Here is a 22,590-nt window from a genome sequence, read left to right on the forward strand (position 1 = left end):
TATGGAAATAATTGTAGGGATATTCAAGGAAAAAATTCTCCCACACAGCAGCCTTGAGGTCCTACTAAGTCTTCAAGTCCAGATTTGAGAACTAGTTTACTAATGAAAGTATTTAGGCCATGAGGGCACATTTAAGAGAAGTAATAGAGCAGGGAATTTCTCCATTGGTTAGAAAAGATCATTCTAGAGAGGTGAAGACATGTATTGAAGTGTACTGAAAGTATCTATGCAAGAAGGTAAAGTTTTCCAATAGGTTATAAAGAATTATTCTGTAACCTGATTGCTGTCCCCTGATAATAGGACTTAATAATGAAGTTTGATGTGAATTCTATTCAAAAATCTTGAACTCACAGTGTTTTTCCTTGGTCCTGTCTACATTACAGTCACCTCTGAATTAAGTCTTGCTTATGCACTGATTTTATTGTAAGAGCAACTGAACACAACTATAGTTTTAACATTTCACTCTGTTTTAGACATATAGTTGCAGCTTTCTTGACCCTTTCCTAACCATTCCATCCCAGCTTCCTGCATATACACTGAAACTGTGAAACTTTCCACAAAACCAGGGCACATTTAGAACCAGGAGAAGGAGATTTGTCTATAGCACATCCCCTTCGTTTACACTCAAAGTACTTTCTGCACAAAGCCTGAGCTCTTTTATCTCTGGGTCCCATAGAAGGGGAATGTGGTGTTCAGTCATTATTCAGTTTGACAGAATTGCTTCACCAGAGCAAGCTGGATAGTACATGGAGTTTATAATAAAATTATTTTGTTTGCCTTCTGGCAAGTCACCAATTTATAAATGGCAATTCATTTTTCTCTAGCACCAGTTTCGCAAAGCCTTCATTTGTGTGTGTGTTCTACATGAATGTGTTAAATATTTTTAAAATAGTAATTCAAATTTAAATAATTTAAAAAAATTGAAATTGTAATCTGATTTTAAAAGTTATTAGATGTACTTTATCCTACATTGAAGACAGCATTGGTTTATAACTCAACAGATACCAAAAGGATTCTAAGGTACTTTCCTGGAGTATCAGAAACTGTATAATAATTAAATCAAACACTTGTCTCCCTTTATGATTCATTCTTCATCTAATATGTATTTTTATCACACTGGTAAGCTTTTGTGTCTCTGCTTACTCACCGATCACTTGGCTGGGGACTAAATATCACATCTTTGAGCAGGCATGGCTTCTTGGATTTTTAGATCTTGTTAGGTAGACTGTACTTTCTCTGGACCTATATGAGTGTATCAATTCAGTCTTTAGAGTATCATGAAAACGTAACATGATAGATTTAATTTTATCTCCAATTGACTTGGTAATTATACTAGATTTTGCCAGCCTCAGCCTGCATTCTATCTTAGATGCGCTCCCTATCACTCACAAAGAGACCAGAAAATCTCCTCAATTCATAACATTAGCACTGTCTTTAAATGGCTAGAGGGACTTGCTTCATCCACGTGAAAGTGAAGGATTTAATGCCTAAAGGAACTTTCTTAGACTAGAGGAGACCTTTACCTTTTATTTAACTGGGAGGAAGACATGAGAACAAAGCCCCGGTCATTTACATCCCCAAACACACTCTCACCCATTAGAATCTGAGGGCCTCGAGGCCTGCCTTGTGGTTGTTTTTATGTACACTGTCAGTGAGTAGAATAGTGATTGTCACATGGGTTGATAGTGCTCAATAAGTTCTTGTTTAATAATGTAATCCACTTGTTCCCTGATTTGGACTAATAAAAGGGCCTGGTACATTGTAGGTACATAGTCAACATTTGTAGAAAAAGTGAATGAGGGGCTGGGGTTGTGGTTCAGTGGCAGAGCGCTTGCCTAGCATGCGTGAGGCACTGGGTTCGATCCCCAGCATCACATAAAAACAAACAAATAAAATAAAGGTATTGCATCCACCTATAACTAAAAAAAATATTTAAAAAAAAAAGAAAAGAAAAAGTGAATGAACCAACCTGACATTTTTTCGAGATATAGCCTGCTGGATTTAACTATTTTATTTCACATATGCTCTGGAATTATATTGAAATTAAGCAACATCTATTCTGAAATAGAAAAAGGAAAATTTTAGAATTTCTCATTTGTTGGTTAAAATATTACATTGTTTCCTCTAGTATTTGGTAACCCTGTATCAGGCAGAGCCTAGGTTGTAAGTTTTTGTTAAAAATGTACATAGGATTATCATTTCTCATGTATTTCATTTTATGTATTGAGCTCAGTAGTTTTAGCTGAGGGGAATCTTTAAAAGGATGCAGATTTTTTAAATGACATAGATTGTCTTGCTAAGCAGCCAGAAAATCATACCAGAAAGTTTGATAAAAGCCTGCTGTTAAGAATACATTAAATTATTTTTATCTTAATGCTAAGTGTTTGGGGAATCTCTTGAATTTATTTTATTTGTCACATCTAATGTTTTGATACATTTTATAACTAAGGGTATATCTACTTATTAAAGGACTGGAAAAGATAACTAATAAGAGGGCCTGAAGATTGTTGGGTTTTATAGCATCTCAGTGTAGCTGAGAAACTGACAACTGTGCTAACAGCAAGATATCTTCCGCACAGTTACCGTGGGACCTGCTAAAATGGGGTCATTGTGAGCAAAGAAAAGGAGCCAGAAGACACTTTTTATAAAGGGCCATTGAAGAAATATGGAGACATTCTTTCATTGCCTGTGGTTACTTAAGTAGACTGCAGTAATATATTTTTTGGAAACGGCTGCTTTTATTGGAGAAAAGTTTAAGGTAGCCTTGAAAATGATTAGTAATTGAACCAATCAACAGGAATTAAAGCTACCACCAATGTACAGTGTACTTCTGCTCAAAAGGAAAAGGCCATTTTATGATAAAACACTAACAATAGTATTTTGTGGTTTGAGTTTTGTTGGTATTATTTTTCTCCTAAGCCTAAAGGTATTGAATTCTATGTGACGTTCAAAATCTTATTCTAAGAATGACAGAAGTCAGCCTTTTTGCATGAAATTATCCTACAAAGTCAAGTTTTAAATGCTTGTTGCTTAGTGGCTCCTTTAACAAATTAACCTACAAGAATCTCTTATGACTGTTTGATTGTAGAGGACATTTGAAGCAGCTTCTATTTTATAACCCTTTGCAGAACTTTGAAGCTCTGTTCAGATAACAATATGCATGGGATTCAAATGGAAAGCATGACACATATCTAGAGAAAATTTCTTTCTCTGTATCTGGGCCTTTTGTGACCTGTGCACTCAATTTTATTCTAGCTGGTATTTGAGCCTAGAAGACAGAGAAGCTGTGAGAACTGAGCTTGATAAGGAGGCAGGGTTGTGATTGAGTAGTAGTCACGTGTCTTCTAGGGCTGGGTGGGAATAACAGGTCAAATAAATATTTGGGGAACTTGCCACATGATGCTTTCTAAATATTACTGTGATTTCTCTTTTCTGATTCATGTGGATTTGTTACTCAGCTTGACTAATGATGTCTGCTTAGGCTCTGTCTCCCCCTAAACAGAATAGTCTTGGGGTTCTAATCTAAAGTGTAGGTAGCTAGAGATTCAAAAACTCTTCAGGTACCTGCAGTATACCTTAAACATAGATTTTTTCATGATTATTATTATTGTTAATTTTACCATGTTTCATCTATTCATCATTTTGGTGGAGGAAAATTAAATGCAAAATACAACATTTAAAGTATTTTCCCCTTTGCAACAATTACCCATTGATTATTGACACATCAATCTATGTGTATGACACACAGCAAAATTTCAGTCACATATCCTTTTGCTCTCTGCTACTCAGTCTGATTTTAGTTTAACTTTAACAATTTCTTGGTGAAAAGTTAATTTCAATGTTAACATATGCATAAAAAGGTCAATAGAGACTAAAAGGAAATACTGTTAAGGTTATTCATTACATTGTTGTTTCAGAGAAGGTACTGGATACTTGACAATAAACCTAACATTAGAAACAATAATTTATATGATAAATCCCATTGAGTCTTTGTAGTTTATTTTTATTAAAATAGTTTAAAATTTTAAGCATTTTTTTCCATCAGGATTTTGCAAGGGTGTTATTTGTTCAATATTTATTCTATCCTGTTTTTCAGAATGATGGGTCCATATTTCCAGATGTTTTACTAATTTTATGTAAGGTGGAACTTAGTTCTCTTTTTCTCAATATTGCTAATTAGCCAGTTTTGTCCCATCAGCATTATGTGTATCAGTGTTGTGTTGTCCATCTGGGGTGATTTTGCTCATCAAGGGACATTGACAATGTCTAAACACATTTTGATTGACATAACTAGGGGACTGCTACTAACATCTCATAATATAGAGTCCAGGGATTCTGCATAACATTCTATACTGCACAAAGCATCCCCCACACAAAAACTTACTAGCCCCCAAAGTTAATGATGCCTCAGTTGAGAAAGTTAGCGTGTGTAACTTCATTCTTTTAAAGTGTAGGGAATAAAGTGTCACCTGTGTATTAAGCATCCACATGTATACTGCCATTACCCTAATTATCCATTGGCTTTTGAAAAGATGTGAGGTGACTTAAAGGAGTTGTTGTTCAGAGGTTCTTCAGTTACAGTGAGTTATCAGTTTGTCTCTGCGCCTTATAGGTTACAGAAATGGCTTCACATGTGATTGAGTTTATTGATTGATTGAATTCTGTTTCGTTTTATTTTTCAGCACTTAAATATAAATCCAACTGTACAAATAAGAAAATCATCCTTTTACTTATCGCTGGACTACTGCTCACTACAATTGTCATTGTTGGAGCCATTCTCTTTGTCCCAGGTAAGATGTACAGTTGCTATGAGGAAATGCAGGGTCGATGTAAGGGGAACATGGGGGTCAGGGTGTATACGTTTCCTAGTGCTGTCGTAGCAGATTATGGCACACAGAGTGGCTTCAAACAGGAGAAGTTCTCTCACCACTCCGGAGGCCATAAGTCTGGCTGTAAGTCAGGGTGTCACGGGGGCAGCATTCCCTCCCTAGGCTCTAGGGGAGAGTCCATTTCCTGCCTCTTCTAGCTTCTGCATTTGCTTAGCTTGTTTCTTCCCTCATGGTTGCAGTTCCTCTTTCTCCTGTCTTCTGCTCTGTGTCTGTGGCAAACTTCCCTCTGTCTCACTCCCTCAAGGACACTTGTCATTGGAATCTGGGCCCACTGGTATAATTCAAGATAAGCTCCTTCAAGATCCTTAACTTAATTGTATCTTTGGCCATATAATGGAACTTGCTTTTATTTTTGCCATATAAGGGGATATTCACAGGTTCTAGGGATTGGAAAGTGGAAATAGCCTCAGGGCCACCATCTTGTATTGACCAAGATGTGGAAGTGGGAAAGAACGTGGGAACCATGTCTGTCTAAAGTGACAGTTGTGTGTGGGGGGATGGGAGTGGGAGTGGGAAAGAAGGGCAGGGAGCACATGAAGAAAAGCAGAGACAGGCTGGGACTCCAAGTGGTAGATTCAGCACACTATTGTGGTTTCTACAGGAGACGGTAGTGTAGGTGTGATGTTTAAAAACATAAATCAGCACCTGTATTTACTTACAGAGGTACTGAGGGCATGGGGAGAAGGAGATAAGTTCAGAAAAGAGCCTGAAAGAGCAGTTGATTTGACTTTGGGACAGATGGAAAATAGCAAAGGAAGGGAATGACAAGAGATGACTACAGAATATCTCATTGGAAATCTGTTAGATAGTTGAGGAGGAGATAGAGCCAATTCAAGGATTTTGCATGTGAGATTTATATTCTTTGTCTCAAAAAATTACTCATTTGAATGAATTTTGGGGAAAACATTTCAGTTTGTAATAGTATTATTGAGGTTAAAATATTTAATAAAATGAAGTACTTTAACTTGTGAAGAATAGGAAGTATATATGAGAATATTTTAAATGTTTTTATTTATTAACAGGAGAATATTCAGTAAAGAATGCTTCAGGACTTGGTTTCATCGTAATTTCTACAGGGGTATTAATATTACTTCAGTACAATGTGTTTATGACAGGTAGGTATTTGTTCTTACAGAATGATTTTTGTCTCTTTTTTTCATTAAAAAACGGTACTTTTGGTGAAATTTTTCTTATATTTTTTAACAGTTCAATTGAAGTGGTTTATTAAAAGAACTTCCATTACATTCTTAGTGATTTCCCTGCGCAGATTGATTTAAGACTATCTTAGATCATTAAGGCAGTTAATTATTTTGTGAATACTGATTTTTGTATTATTTGATGCCAGTTTTTATAATTTAAATTATGCTGCATAGTTTTTAATGATTATCTGCATACTCTGATTTCAGATTTTTATAGTTATAAGTAGGTGTTCAACACATTCTTTATTTGCTAACCCTATACATTAAAAAAGACTAATATTACAAGATGAAGTTATAAATTGCAAATGGTAGAAACATGTTCCTTTTACTTACAGGTAAACCATGGCACAACTATAATCAGCATTGTTCTCTCTGCATTTTAAAAGCAAATTGCTAACCTATTTTGGTTATAATTAAAGAGTCACATTTAACACTGGACCTTAGGGCCTCTCTCTGGCTCACTGTACATAGTAAATGCATCCATTCACTATAAAACCACAGGTCAAGATGCACAAGATAGAGGTCACGATGCTTGCAGTCATGTTTGCAGAGTGGTTCGCTCCACTAGAGAAATTTCTGTGCATGTGGAGAAGCCATGCCAGATAGCCATTTATGGATAAAAGCATACAAGTGTGGTCAAAGCAGGATTGATCTAGGATTTAGGGTAAAAACCATCAGTCCTGCTCAGACTCCTGCGACAGTAAAGGGCTGCTGAATGTGTGGGTCTGGAGCTGACTTGTGTGGAAGGTTAGGCTCTGGAAAAGAGTCCACCATCTAACAAGTGCAGTCAGTCATTGGGCATAGGATGTTGCTCTTGGTTTCACCAGACGCAGGCAGGAGTGATTGCTTCATCGGTATCCTCAAGGTACTTCTCTCTATCCCTTTCCTTCCTCTAGCTTTTGGGATGACCTCCTTTACCATTGCCATATTGATCACTCAGGTGTTGGGCTATGTGCTCGCTGTGGTTGGACTATGTCTCTGTATCATGGGTAAGAGTCTCATTCTCCTGTATTCCCAGTTTGAATTTTTCTTGAACAGAGCTCTTCTTTCTTTCTTTTTCTTTTTTTTTTTTTTTTTTAAGAGCGGTTTTTAGATCCACAGAAAAATTGAGTGGAAAGTGCCATAGGGTTTCTGGGTACTCCCTGCCCCTTTGGCATGCTCCACACAGTCACAGTTTCCCTCCACGTCCCATACTAGAGTGGCACGTTTGTTACAACTGATGAACCAATGTTGACACATCATTATCACCCAAAGTTCATAGCTTACATTGCAGATCACTCTTGGTGTTGCATGGTTATTACAAATGTGAAATGACATGTATCCCCCAATGTAGTGTCATACAGAATATTTTCAATGCTCTAAAAATCCCTTGTGCTCCATTTGTTCATCTCTCTCTCCCTGCAAATCCCTGGCGACACTGACTTTGTTACTATCTCCATAGTTTTACATTTTCTAGAATATCTTAGAGTTGGAATCTCATAGTATATAGCCTTTTCATATGGGCTGCTTTAACTTAGAAACATGAATTTACATTCCCTTCATGTCTTTTCATAGCTTGATAGCTTATTTCTTTTTAACACTAACTACTAGTCCATTGTGTGGATATACCATTGTTTATGTGTGAAAGAACATTTGGGTTGCATTCCATTTTGGGGGGACTATGAATAAAGCTACTACAAATATCCAGATGCATGTTTTGTGTGGCATAATTCAACTCCATTTGGGTAAATACCAAGGAGTGCAATTCCTGGATTATATGTTAAGTTATGGTTAATTTTTTAATAAACTGCTCAACTCACCATTTTACACTCTCATAAACAATGAAAAAGACTTACTGTTTCTCCACATATTTGCCAATATTTGGTATTGTGAACATTTCTTTTTTAACTCCTATTTTTCCTCCAAGGAAATACTGGAGGAAAAAATATTTTTTTTATTGCTATGAATGTTGGCTATATGTGGCTTATGGGCTGATTGTTTTAGCAGACAAACTTTTATACCTGTAATTATGGAAGAACTTTTAAAATAACCAGGCTCTAGTTGACTGAAGTCTTAGACTTTACATGCTATTTTACATTAGTCTTCATGTGATAAGATAAGATGTGTGTTGTGCAAAAGAGGGCTTTTCTTATTATAATTTGGAGTTATTTCAGTGACCGAGTTAATAATAATGAAAATAATTTTATTCTGTATATATGTAGATAATTTTTATTGATTATTAGAACAAGAATTACTCTCCTAAAATTTGACATTATTAGTTCTTGTTGATTTCTTTTTAAAATTCAGTTATTTTATAGGCATTTCTAATAGAAATTTTCATTTGTTTTTACAGCGTGTATACCAGTGCATGGCCCTCTTCTGATTTCAGGTTTGGGTATCATAGCTCTAGCAGAATTACTTGGACTAGTTTATATGAAATTTGTGGGTAAGTTAGTCCTATTTTTATTAGCTTATGTCAATAATTTCAGATATATACCTTGAAAAATGCTTTTAGTTGGTTCTTCCAGAAATGTATTGATAACTCCAAAAATGAGAAAATACAGTTAAAATGAGGCTCATTAAAGAGGGTGGAAGGCATATGAATTAATGAAGAGTTTGGATTGTGAACTACTTTAAAAGAAAATGGCTTTCTTTCTGTATTAGAATGTATAGATTTTTTTGTGTGTGTGTATCCTAAGTAAAGGGAGAGATCTCTGAAGGATCCATTTTAATTAATAGAACAGGGTTTTTAATTGTTCATTATTCCTGTGATTTAGCTCTTTTGCAGAAACCTGTATGTCACTTGCCATTCTTCTTGTGTACTGTGTATACACAGGGACTCCCCTAATGTGTCAGGAACTGAAAATCAAAGTCTTTTACTTTTGTATTTAATAATGTGATGACCTCCAATGCACACATTTAAAATATTTTTGGTAAAAACCAATATAATAAAAGCAGTAACTTTTTAAACTTAGGATTTTACCACTCTTAAAATAAATTCATAATACGTATATGGAATCAGCTTCAATTTTTTTCTAACCTTGGTATTTAATCTGCCAGTTTTCAAACAACAGGTTTCTGCATACATTCTTATTTTAAACACACACACACACACACACACACACACAGAGAGAGAGAGAGAGAAAGTGGTCATTCGCTTTTAATGGTGTCTAACACTAGGATTGTTTTTATCTAAGCTAGTGATGTTGCCTTCAATCTGGTTTGTAGCAGCTTCCATTTTTAAAAAAAAATCTGATTTTTATTTATAAAGTAAAGCAAACTCTTCACCACCTATCAAAAGAATCAATAGTTGCAAATTAATAGTATAGAAAAGTCAGTATTTCTGCTTTTCAATAGGTGAAACTTACTGTTTGTTTTTAAATTAATAGAATTGATAGAGTCAAGAAGCTTCCCATATAGCTTGCATAATACTTTAAAAAAATAATTTACCTTTCTTTCTGAATTTCAGCTTCTGATGACCTATAATTAATTTGGTTCTGTTATATATTGTCTGTCCCCTTTAATTAATGCTTATTAGATAAACAACTAAAATACATTATCAAAATCTACCTATTTTTAGTTTATTTGTTCTTGAGTCTTAGTTGTACCTCAATGAAATTTCCCAATTTCATGCCACATAAGTTTATAAAACACAAAACATCTAAAAGGCCAGGTATAGTGGTGCATACCTGTAATCCCAGCTATTTAGGAGGCTAAGATAGGATTGTAAGTTTGAGGCCAGCCTGGGCAACTTAAAAAGACCCCCAACCTCTAAATAAATAAATAAGAAAGACACCTAAAGCAGACTGGCATTTGCGTGGTTGCTATGGTGAATGTCTTATTGGTGATGCTAGTCTACCCTGGTTAAATCTTCCAGTCACCATGTGTCTGATTCTTAAGGGGTGGCCCTGCTGATTTCGTTGCCTCACGCAGCATGCAACCTGCAGTACTCACAGGTGTCACTGACTGACTCTCGGCTCCGTGTTCTTGCTTTTCCCTCACTATCTGTATTGCCCCCTCTTGTTCCCTTGCTTGCCCTTGCCTTCCATCTCTGGCAGGTGTTCAGCACAGTTGCCATCAGGTCTGGAGATGCTGCCTCAAGTTTAGTGGACACTGCTTAGCTGCCACCTTTTGGCCTTGCTCTCCCGCTCTTTCCATTGCTTACATCCCTAAGAAGCCTGTGAAACCACTATCATTAAAAATGTCACTGTTCTAAATTAAAATGAAAGTCCCTAGACGGACCCCAGGTTATTTTTCTTTATCATACTTTATTGTATAAATATACTATATTGATTTTAAGAATTTAGTTCAATTTTGTTGATATTTTGAGAATATCCTAAATTAACTTTTCAAATCAACTTGTCTGATGCCAGAGTGCAGAGAGAGACCTTCGGTCAGTTGAAAGGCAAGAAGAGAAAAGGTACAGGAAAGTTGCTTTTTGGATAATGTGGTAGACTAGGAAGATTAATGTGTTTTGCTTATATAAATTTGTTTAAATCTGAATATATATAGCATTAATGTTGCAAATTGGTATCAGGAAGTAAAAATTGTAAATATTTCAAAAATAATTTTTACTCATTGCAGATGCACTGTCTTAGAAATGAATGCATCTTGATTTAAATGTAATAAAAGCCTCAGATCATTAAAAAAAAAAAAGCCCTATAAGAGTGAGTTAAAAGTGAGAATTTTAATTTTTTTATTTTTCATTATTCACAAATGTAAATTTTATAGCCTTGTTATTTTGAAGAATAGGATTTTGACTTTCACTAAGTCCTTCTTTTTATTGCATTTTTTTCTTATTACTGAAAGCATTTTAGTTTTTTAAAGTGAGATAAGACACTGTGAACAATAATATGAAAAGATTAAAAGGAGCCAGCTAAACTCACTAAAGTTGAACTTGTTAGTATAATGGATGCTTATGTCTGTTATATGTAAGGGTAAAAGCACTTGTTTGTTTTTAAAGCCATTACCACTTAGTTTAATATGAGGTCATATAATTTGTTTTGAACAATTAGCCTCATTAAAGTCAGAAACATATTTACCACACATCTCAGATATTTTAGAATGCTACAGAAGCACAATATCTGTCAGTCAATAGATATTTGTGTTTGTTTAAATATTCAGATGTATTTTCTGGCCATTGTTGAGGAAAAGTGTTTATGGTATCACTATAAAAAGTGTTTCTGAAAAATTTGAAACATGGAAATATGTTTATGTCAAGTGATCAGGTGTTTTAGATAACAATTAATGCAGAAGATTTAATCAAGTCAGCCCAGATAGAATGTTTAAGGCTTTTAATTTAAAAAAAAAAAAAAAATCTGGCCTTTGCTCATGATAGCAGATTAGTCATGATCATTCTTTTGGCTCATGTGTTGTAGCCCCATTGGACGGTATTAACTCAGGTGAAGTTAACACCTGCATTGTTTACTTTTATACTCTTAGAGGTATCACAACTGATTGCTGTCCTTTTGAATCACTGTTATTCATAGATTTCTATTTTCAGAATGGTCTAGACAAATGTGACATTTCTTGCTCATGGGAATTAGAATTTTAGACTATTCTTTATATGTAATGGGGGGGAGTTCTTAGCTATTCTTAATACTAATTCTGATGAGCCCAAAAATAGAACTCTAAAATATTGTCTCTGACCACCCCCTCATGTTTGTTACCAATCAAAAATTTAGATAGCTGTTTAGTTCTATTGTCCTTTATAAAACTTAGATGTAAGCTGGGTACATTGGCACATGCCTGTAATCCCAGCAGCTCAGGAAGCTGAAGCAGGAGGATTGCAAGTTTGAGGCCAGCCTCATCAACTTAGCAAGGCTCTATGCAACTTAGTAAGACCCTGTCTCAATGTAAAAAAAAGGGGGGGGGGGCTGGGGATGTGGCTCAGTGGGAAAGAAACAAACAAACAAAAAATCCTTAGAAATAAGGCATGGTTTAGTTGAAGTAAGCTGTCTATTCATGACACTCTCCTGATATCCCCAACAAAATTATGAAATTCTGCTTATTTATTTGGGAAGCTGCTAAATGGAATGTATCGAAACCATTTCATTCTATATCCTTTAAAGAGGCTGCTTTCATGTTGGGACACAAGTGCTGCCACAGTGAGGGAGGTCAGTGTCTACCCACATGTTGCACTAGCAGAGGATGTCCAGAGTGCAGACAGATAATAGGCCTCACAGGGTGGGGGAGTGTTCAGTTCGGCAGCTAGACAGCTCCAGCACCTTTCCTCTTACTGGTTCATCACTCCCCCCTTAGCAACAAGAGTTAGTTGGTGTCTTTTCTGTCAGTTATGGTTCCTGAGTTCCTCTGCCTTTGGCTCTTCTCCTGTTAGCCAGGTAGCTCAGCCTCTCCATTGTGTCCCCGTTTTTTTATCCTAATCACGTCTTCCCAGTGATAGCTTTTCTTACCTATCACTCTGAGCTTTGAGTTCTCATTTACTTTGTTTCTTTTCCATTTTCCCTTCCCATCACCAGCTTTCTAGTCTTTTCTTCTGTTTTCCCTTTGGATTCCAGGGGGAGTGAGAATCTTACCTGGCCAGTCAGGTACCATTTTCCTATTTGAGTGAGCCTTGTCGGCTAGCCTCTAGATTGGCTGACCTTGGGTCAGAACCCACCCCATTTCCCATCAGCTGTAGAAGCTTGATAGGTTTGGGGTGAGGAGTGGTAGGAGATAAATAGCATGGAGAAGGAAAGCTGTACTGGGGCTGCCTGACTGCTGATGAGCAAGTCCAGTGCTGTCATCCAGTCCAGGTCACAGTGGAGTCCTGTCAGTCCCAACACATTTTCTTTCCATTACTGAGTTGAGTTCACATGGCTTGAAAATGATTCTGTTTCGCTCCCATCTCTTGTTTAATGGTATGATTTATTGTGTTGCTACTTCCATGTTTAATATTTTTTGTGAGAAATCAGAATTTCTTAAACTGAGAGAGAAATGAGAAATTCTATTAAGAAAGAAAGAAAGAACAGTAAGAGAATATAATACAGTAGGAAAACCCTACTCCTGGATGACCCGGCAATGTTGCTAGCTGACATTTTGAAACTGTGGGACCGTGCTTGGTATGAAGGACTTAGCTGCTCTTGGGCATCCTCTTTGGTTTTTCAAGGCAGTCCTCTCTCTCCCCTACCCAACTAAAGTACCTCCTTTCTCTTTTGTCCTTTTCTTCCTGCCTTGTATTCCTTCATCTTTCTTAATTCTCCAGTAGGAAACTGAAAAGGGCAACTCAAAAGCTAAGAAGGAGTTATATAGGGGAGGGCTTGAGTGTGGCTGCCTCTAGCTGCCTAGAATAAATTTTTAAGCATAGAGGAGTATGAATGTTTATTTTATTAGCCATTTGAAGCTTTGAAAGCTGAGAAGGTTTTGAAGGAGGTGGGAAGATTGGGCTACGGGGAATGAGAGCAAGGAGCCAAAGAACGTGGAGTAGAGGGGACACCAGTCATTGCCACATTCTGACATGTCCTGCCTGGGTGGAATAGGAAGAGATGGCAAGCCCATGGTAGGGATGATGGATGACAGCATTTTTCCACCAAGAAGTGTAGCAAATGGCTGATTTGGGGGGCGAGATGGCATGCACAAATGAGAGAACATGTGTGTTTATTATCCGATATAGGTGGGTCAACGCTTCATTTTCTTCTCTCAATGCATATAATCAAGAATATTCTGTATTTTTGAATAGACTATCACAGCTGGAACTCCTTCATTGGAGTCTCTGGCACCCTCTAGTTTTAGCCCTGAACATTTTATCTTAAAAATAAACATTTCATTGCCTTAATTTGTTTCATTTATTAAATTAATATTCTTATTTTTTTATTTATATCAGCTTCTAATCAGAGGACTATACAAGCTCCTAGGGTAAGTTAAAGTTTATTAAATGAATTGGGAATGATCTCTTGGTGGGTTAGACTGAGGAGTGATAATTGGAATATTGAACTATTTTGCTCTCTGTTTCATGTAACATCAAATTAAGAAAATGTTGAAGTCGTTTCATGACCTTTGTGTGAATGGGTCCAATTCTATTTTAAAACATATGTTTGCTCATTTAAGTATTAATGGGGTGGAATAAATTATTATATAAAATTGTACTGACTTCTCATATCCAGAATTGGAAAGTTTATGAGTAGGAATAATGGTTGTTATTTCTTCCATCAGAAGGAAGCTGATTCCAATATATTACCTCACCTTTTGGATCCATTTGATGTAAATACACAAAACGATAGTTTCAGGCTTAATGAGGAAGAGAAATTTATATTAAATTGACATCATTAAAATCATAATTTATAAAATGAATGTAAATATTGCTGAAAAATCTGAGTTACTATCTACCCCACACCATTTTATAAACATTTTTCTTCCTGAAAACTATACTGCAGGTTTCACCGTACTTTGGATATTTTAATAAGCTCTCTGAGAAAATTCCAAAAACAAGGAACAAATTTAGGAGAGGATGAATGAGGAGAAAACTATCTTGATAAATATAGACTCATCACAATGACAGACCCAGAGCTCTTTTATGGAAATAAGATCTAGAGAGGACTATATTATACTCAGCTTCCTATAAAGACTGATGATGGATCTACTTGGACTCCCAGAGAGAGTCTCCTGTCTGTGGCAGGAAGTGCTCCTGAGTCTGAGGAGCCTCCGCAGGCATGCCAAAGGGGCAGGCTGGCTCAGGGTGTGTTTGTTTCACCTCGGCTGTTTATTCTAAAAAGATCACTGCCATAGCTACCCGGTCACAAGCAGCCAGTGGTTTCTAAAGTGCCTCTTAATAAAAAACCCAACCGCTGTACCTTTAAATCCTAACAGTTTTCTTTCTCCCATTGCTGAGTTCATTTTGCCAACTTGAAAATGATTCTGATTTGCTCCATTCTCTTGCTTAACTGTATTATTTGTTCTGCTATTGCTGTGTACATACTTGCACTTCAATATTTTTGTGAGAAGTTAGGATTTTCTGAACTGAGTAAGGTGGGTGTGGTAGGAAATTCTGCATAGGAAAAGCATATTAAGAGAATAATACAATTATTACCAAACTACCAGCTCAACTTGGCGAGCTTTGCTTCAGCCCTTACTGCCTTATTTTGGTTTTAGATGAAAGGATTCACTGTTTACTGTATAGTTTAATGTTAGAATATGTAAGTTTTAGTATATAAGGACATGAAACAAATTATATTTTATGTAAATATATTTTAAATATTTTACAGAAAGCTGTAGAGGAACCACTTAATGGTATGTAGTTATTACAAACTTGTATATTCTTGATCTATTATCAGATCATAATTTGAAATGGCCCTTGAAAAAGTTAGAATGCCCATCTATTTCTTGAGAGGGGTCTAGGGTTTGGTTTGGTTTGGTTTTTCCCTTGCATTGTCCTCTTTTTCTTTGCTTATTCATTAAGAATCAGGAGTATTGCTTTTGTAATATTCTCACCTCTGGGAAAAAAAGGATCATGCTTTGTCCCTCAAGGAGTTGGTTTACCTTAGCCAAGTGGTATTTGGGCAAGAACACCATTGCCCTTTTATGTGGGGCCAAAATGAAAAGTGCCATGGCACCCCCTTAGAGGAGAATCTTATTCCCAATTTCTAATTTGTAAACTTCAGAAAAATGCAGGTCATCACTATGTAGTGAGACCAGACCAGAACATTTTGTTGTCTATGTAGATCTGAAACTGTATTCCCAACTGAATCTGTTTCCCTAGTGGATACTGTAGGTGTGAACCACAGAAATGCTTTGCAATAAAAATGATAGTCTTAAAGTTCATTTGGCTGTGTAATTGTAGAATAGTTGGCATGCTGTTGCTGCATGTTTGTTTTGAAATGATTTCTAATTGTGGATCCTTACTAACTGCCTCTTTGGCTTGTTACTAACCCTTAGCGTTTAAAGAATCAAAAGGAATGATGAATGATGGTAAGTATAAAATATTCCTGTAATTACAGATTGATTGAAATGTGGATATTGAAAAGAAATAAAAATACTTCTTGAAAATATGACTTTCTTAAATAAAAGGGACACTGTCAAATCATAAAAGTCCACCTTTCTTGATGGATAAAACTTAAATCTGTTTTGCTAAAAAACTTAAACATAAGAGTTGTAGGGCCTCAAGAATCAGAGTCCACAGTCACATGGCTCAGAGCAAAGTGAAATCGCCCCTTTTTGTAAGACATGTTTCAGATTCAGCACCTGGTATCTAACTTTAAAAATGCTTTTTATAAGGCACAGACATAATCTGGCACAAATCTTTATCATTTTTGACAGAGTCTCTTTTATGCTTGTGTTGGTGATTTTGTGGCATCTCAACCATGGGGACTTAATATCTCTATTTTTCCAAGCAGGAGCTGGTTCTGACCTTTTGGTAGAGGGTTACAGAGAAAGGCAAAGAACAATGTTTAGTCACTCCCACTTTCACTTCTATTTTTGGAACTCTAGACTAATATAACCTCTAATCTTCATGGAATACTTCAAAGACCTGGATTTGTTAAATTTTAAAGATAACCAAATCTGAAACATCAAGTGCTGCTAGCGTTCATTTTGGTTTTCCCTGCATATGCTGCAATCTTCAGGTCCACTGGCATTTAGTAACTGTGTTTATATTTTTTCCTTATTTCCAAAAATGTCTTCACATCTTCGATATTTGCAATCATTCCCTGATTATGTCAGTGATTTGCTTTACAGTTTCAAAAGCCTATGACCTGCCCGCTCACCTCTAAACAGCACAGCATTTAACACAGGAGGGTTTGTTCCCCTGGTTACAATAAACTTTTGCATAAGATTCAAACACTCCAGTCATTGTTGAACCAAATTTAAAACAATGTTTAGGCTTCTGTTCACCCAGGAGCCACTGAATGATCCCATTTCTGTAGGTTTGTACCACAGCCTTTAAATCAGGTTTTGTTATGCAAGTCCCTAGCTCCTAAAACAATTATAGTTAGTAGGAAGAAATTAAAAGACATTTGAAAAGATCCGTATCTGGAATTATGGCATCTTTATTCATGCTTAAATTCTGGCTTCTCAACTCCTTTGTTCTCTCCTACTGTGGTGTCATTCTGTAGGAAGAAACTAAACTTTTCTCCATTTTCAGAAAACCAGTATAAGATCCTTGAGTGGCATCTTTCTTTGTGAACTTTCCCTTAAAATATAACTTTTGCCTTGAATTTTTGTTTGTTCATAGCAGATGAAATCTATGATGGCCTTTGAAATGTGCTTAATTTTGTTAATATTAGCTGGTCAGAGTTTGTTTTCTGGATGTCTCTCTGGCGGGTTCTGTCTGCTGACACCCGCCTGATTGATGCTCCTAGCATATCTACCCTTCTGGAAAGAGGTCCCCGTCCCTGCCTAGGGTGTTCCTCCTACCTGTACCTATCATGTTTATTTCACTTACATTAGACAAATTGTGTAGATTTAAAGTGAATGTAATGGAATATTATTCTAGGATTAGTATTCTTTTCTTTGAAATATCAATATTTTGGCTTCTTTAACTCAGCCAACAAAGGGAGATCATCAGACTATTGATTTTTATTTTCATTTAGCATTGACTGCATTTTATTTACCAAAACTGAAAAGGCTAATGATTTGCCTGGTTTCTGTCTATGGCCTTTGTAGACATATTTTCTTTATTTTGAAGATACTGTGTATCTAAAAAACAGTTCCAAATTTTAAAAATGCATCAACTTCTTAATGCACAGGAAATAGACATGAGTAGTGACCATATGTTCGTGTTTCAATTTTCCAGAGTAACTGAAGTGAAGTGAAGGACTCTGGTTTGGAGAGTCATGGAACCTGAAGGAGTACACTTGTATTTAAAGACCCCGGCCTTGATGATTCACTCTTGGGAAGAAGAAAAAAAAAAAAAAAGAAAAGTAACTGGTACTCGTCTGTAAGAGAAAATAAGTCATTGACCCGTAAATGATTATCACAGTTTTTATTCAAAACAACTGTAATTTAGTTAATAAAAGATTTATGATCTGTGTCGTGTGCCCGGTTGAGATCCAATTTTCTGTTATTTCTATTTAATTGGGGACAAAAGTAGAGGGAGCAACTTCCAAGGATGATACTTTCCATATCCTCGGGCCTCTGGACTCTGGGTTTAAATTGGTTCAGGGTGAGAATGACCTAACACTAACCTGATGGTCACCCAGAAACATCTGTGAAAATCAGTGGCTTCCATCCAAGCTTAGTAAACTCAGGTTCCCAGCATCCATGGCAGTTAGGCTGTTAGCTGAATAAGGTGTCTGCCACTTCTGGGTCGGGAATAGTGACTTAAGTGGAGACAGGAATTTGGTTGGGAACATCATGTATGCCACTTACCTGTGCTATGACGTCACTGGATATAGGGGTCTTCATTCTTGGGGGTTGCCATTCGCAGAGTGTCCCTTCAGCCTACAGTGTGACAGATACTTCCCAGATATGGGTTGCTTTTATTGACGGGTGTGTTTTTCTTTAATTTACACAACCCTTGGGACCCTTCCTTGCCCTCCTCTGACTCGCTTCTGCTGTACCCGATGTAGCACCTTTTCTCCTCTCTGAACATGGTCCAGTGACGCAGTAGCATCAGTTGCAGAAAGGAGCCAGACTTGTTTTCAGAGCACTGTGTTCACACTTTTCGGCAAAAATAGCTATGGTTGTAACATATGTATTCCCTTCCTCTGGTTTGAAGGCAAAACTCTACGGTGTTTCTTCACTTATTTTCTGATTGGAGGCATGACAAAAGCAAGACTGAAATCTGAACTGTGAGTCTCCTGCATGGCAACCTTCTGTGTGTCTCCATCAGGCCGTGGGCCAGCCCTCGAGGGGGGCGCTCCTCCTGTTGTGTCTCTGTTGCATGATAACCACTCATCTGCTTCCTCCTGTAGTCCTGCCTCCTGCTCCCCCTCCCCTGAGATTGAAAAGTAAAACAGAACCACATTTCCTACCCCAGTTAGAAGAAAAAAATAACGTTCTGACAGTGTGATCGCCTGGAGTACTTTTAGATTCTTAGCACTCGTTTTTTACCTGGTTTGTGGATGTGTGTTTGTATGTGCACATGTATAAGGTAGGCTCCTGCTGCTTCTGTAGGGACAGAAGTGCTGTACCTACAGGAGAGCCAGTGCTGACTTTGTGCTTTTAATAAAAACATTTAAAAACAAAAGGTCCTTATCAGGTGGAATTATATTTGATGCAAATATTTGATCACTTAAAACTTTAAAAACTTCTAGGTAATTCGCCAAGCTTTTTGACTGCTCACCAATGCCCTCTAAAAATACTAGTGATTCTTCCTGTTTGTGTAATGAGACTTTCATATTCGTAGTGCCATCACTGATAGTTATTTCTTAGTCTCCTGGATGTTTCCATGTGCCTCTTTTATGCCAAATTTATTGTCATATTTCACGTTGGGACCAAGTGGTTTGCCCATGGCAGACCTAAACTTATAACCTGCTGAGGCCCCTCAGAAAATTGAACATACTATCAAAACAGTTCTTCCCTGATTGAGTAGCTGTCCAAAATATTAGTCTATGGAGAGGGAGCTGTATTTCTTTATACAAATCTAATGGCTCCTGCTGCTCTTCTCCTGAAAATATTTGCACTTTGCTAATATCGTTTGTTACTTTAGAAATTAGTTTTGATGAAAAGAGCAAAAAAAGCAGATGGACTTGAAAAAGATCCAAATTCTTATTCTCCATTAAGAAAATCAGGTATGAAAATCTTTATAGTAAAATTTTTTAATGAACTAAAGTTGTACCTTTTAATATGTTGTAAACTCTCCTTTATTTGGGGTTCAGTCTCAAGTCTGACCATCTGTTGTGTTCTCTTTGATGCTACCTGCCTTTTGAGGTGTTCACTGCCCCAGACAATGCCACTCGAGGTAGCAGGGGAAATGCCAGACGCAATCAACTCTTGCTCTTAACCATCCTCTTCTCCAGCTAAGGGACCACAGCAGCAGCAGTCCTTCTGCCTGGGCATCATTGGGACAGTTTATTCTCTTTAAATCAGACTTGTAATGGCTCCCAATTCTGTCACATCAGATATAACTTGCTAACAGTGTTTTGAGCATCATAGATTGTTTTGCCCCATAAGATGCTTTTTACTCCCTGATCCCAATTTTTGCCATCATCTTCTCCATTCGGTTTTATTTATTCTACATTCTCAAAGTGACACCATTTGTCATTTTCTGCAACAACCTTTTCAGCCTTTTTGGCCAAATCACATTTTTCTTTTCCTTCAATACATACTGCTCCAGCCCTTCCTCCCCCACTGGCTGTCCTTTGCAGTCTGTCCTCATCTGTCTAGCAGCCTCTTTCATCTCTTTCTTACCCTTCCTTAGTACTTCATTTATCTTGGCTTTAGTTATGTCGGGGTTTTTTGTCTTGCTTTTCTCACTGGATTTTAAAATTGCTTCCATAGCAAGAGCTTCTCTCTCTTCCTTTCTCTCTTGCTGCTGTGTGCGGTGTTCTGCGGACATTAGATACTCCGTACATAAGTTTGATGATTGGCTGTATTTCGATTTCTCACTATTTTTAATAGGGTGAGCTAGAGACTTTTCTTTTTTGACAAATTGCACATGCTCGGAAAACCTTAAAGGGAAATGATTTTTTTTTAACCTGGAAATTTCAGGTCCATTCTGTTAAAAATTCTTGAGAATATCAGAGTTAATTTGGCTATCCCATAATTGGGAGTATTGCTCTTTTCAGACTTCTCTTGCCAATTTAGTAAGTGTCCGACCGAATTGTGATCTAATAAAGCTCAAAAAGTGATAAGTTTGCTCCTTCATCTCATTAATTTAAAAAAGGCTACATCACCTTCTAGATGTCTCTCATCTTACAAAGGGTGTTCAAAAGTGGCGATAGGTGGTTTATGTCTGGAAATACATACCTTTATTTACCTCTTGTTGGAAACTGGAGAAATAATTGTCTGGCTACTCTTTACATTTTCTTTGTGTTTTATTTGATTGAGGGTTTATTTAGAAATATTAGTTTTGCATGTGTGTCTTATATTCAAAATCACTAACTGCCATCACCCACTGGGGGTCCTTTTAGTTTAATAGGGATAATCCAAGTTAACTTTGAAGAGATGAGCAGTGACCAGGAAGTTTTCCTGCCTTTAACTTTGATAGCTCTTAATTATGATCCTGTAAGACCAGCTTTTCCATAAATCCAGTCTTTTAAGGAAAAAAATAAAGCAAGCCTTTGTAATAAGCTTCTCTGTAAGACAACAGCAGTGGAATCTTCAAAGTGTTGTTATCAAGATTGTTGAGAGAGGGAAACATTTTTGTTTTTATTAAATGAAGCATTATTTGCAAAAAGCCATTGTTAAGAAGTAGATCCTGCATCATACAAATATCCATTAACCATTCTCAATAAAGAGAACTCTGGTGTTGCTATGTGTTAGATGCTCTCTTGGGGGCTTTTTTGCATAGCAATTAAAGTTGTGCTCTTTGTCAGTAGCCATTTTTTTGCAGTGATTTAAAGACCAAAGTTGTTTTACAGCTGTGTTACTGTTAAAGGTTTTTTCTTTTTTTTATATGTATTAAATCAATTTATCACTGTTTGAAGCTTTGAATATCTGCAACCTTTGCCAAGGTTCTTTTTTTATTTAAAAAAGACATAACTTTGTAAATATTACCCTGTAATATTATATATACTTAATAAAACATTTTAAGCTATTTTGTTGGGCTGTTTCTATTCCGACAGCAGACCACATGAACATTTCTGAGAAATTTAATTCATTAATATACCTTCAATTTGTCCATATTCTATGTATCAATGCAAAGATGTTTTTTTTAATGTAGTACCCAATACATAAACTTTTAGCTGGAGCAAAGTTCTAATTAGAAGTTGTAAGAAGTCAAATGTATTTGATAATTTTTAATTAATTTTCCCCATGGTATAGTGAAAACATCACATGAGAAAGAAAGAGACCTGGATTCTAGTCCTGGCAATACTACTAACTAGCAGAGGACCTGGGCAAGCCTCTTGCCTGTGCCACAGTGACTGTGATTGCCTATGGAATAAGATAAGCCTCTGCCAGGACTGAACTATTATGTTATCCATTTTAATTGGTTGTTAGGATTATTTTTACTGCAAGTGAAAGAAAATACACACACACACACACACACACACACACTCTAATGTAGCCAAAAAATTCAGATGCACAACTGGATTCTGGACCTCCAAACCAAATCATAGGGAACCAGTATCTCATCAGCCTCCCACTTTTCTCACCTCCATATGGCCTTCCTTCCCAGGTTTCTGCGGTGGTAAATGACTAACTGTAGTCCCAGACCCACCTTTTCCTAGTCAAGGAGAATAGAGGGTGAAAGGAAAACAAAGGGGTCCTGTCCACTCGAGATTGCACCTAGGGCCTCTGACTGTATCAATGCCATCTCTGGATCACTGAGACTTGCTGTGACTGGACCAGCCTAACTTCCAGATCTAGCCTTCAGTAGAAGCTGTATCTGCAGCACCCACACAGTGCTGAGTGGGGGTGGAAGGCAAGGACAAGTTCACCTGAAGCAAAGATAGGGGATGGTTCCTAGGTGCTGAGATGTCATTAGA

At 36.8% G+C, this 22,590-nt stretch overlaps 1 protein-coding gene across 8 annotated transcripts in view; it reads left to right on the forward strand.

Moving 5' to 3' along the window:
- The window catches only part of Cd47 (CD47 molecule), a 48,912-nt gene extending 27,214 nt beyond the window's left edge, over positions 1 to 21,698 (forward strand). The window contains exons 4-12 of one of the 8 annotated variants that reach the window (XR_006856067.2): positions 4,683 to 4,790; positions 5,912 to 6,004; positions 6,985 to 7,077; positions 8,421 to 8,513; positions 10,441 to 10,487; positions 13,890 to 13,921; positions 15,268 to 15,292; positions 15,938 to 15,970; positions 17,793 to 21,698. Coding sequence is in view for 4 of the 8 variants with exons in the window: in XM_046464021.2 (XP_046319977.1) it covers positions 4,683 to 4,790; positions 5,912 to 6,004; positions 6,985 to 7,077; positions 8,421 to 8,513; positions 13,890 to 13,921; positions 15,268 to 15,292; positions 15,938 to 15,970; positions 17,793 to 17,797 (482 nt within the window). In the remaining 4 variants the exon portion in view is untranslated. The remainder of the gene's footprint in view (positions 1 to 4,682; positions 4,791 to 5,911; positions 6,005 to 6,984; positions 7,078 to 8,420; positions 8,514 to 10,440; positions 10,488 to 13,889; positions 13,922 to 15,267; positions 15,293 to 15,937; positions 15,971 to 17,792) is intronic. The other 7 variants (XR_006856068.2, XM_046464021.2, XR_006856066.2 and 4 more) reach the window with 7 other exon arrangements.
- Positions 21,699 to 22,590: the final 892 nt, after the last annotated feature.

This window comes from Marmota monax, unplaced genomic scaffold (assembly GCF_021218885.2).
Source record: "Marmota monax isolate L192 unplaced genomic scaffold, Marmota_monax_Labrador192_F-V1.1 WCK01_AAM20220418_F8-fsc00156, whole genome shotgun sequence".
In the NCBI taxonomy this organism is placed as follows: Eukaryota; Metazoa; Chordata; class Mammalia; order Rodentia; family Sciuridae; genus Marmota; species Marmota monax.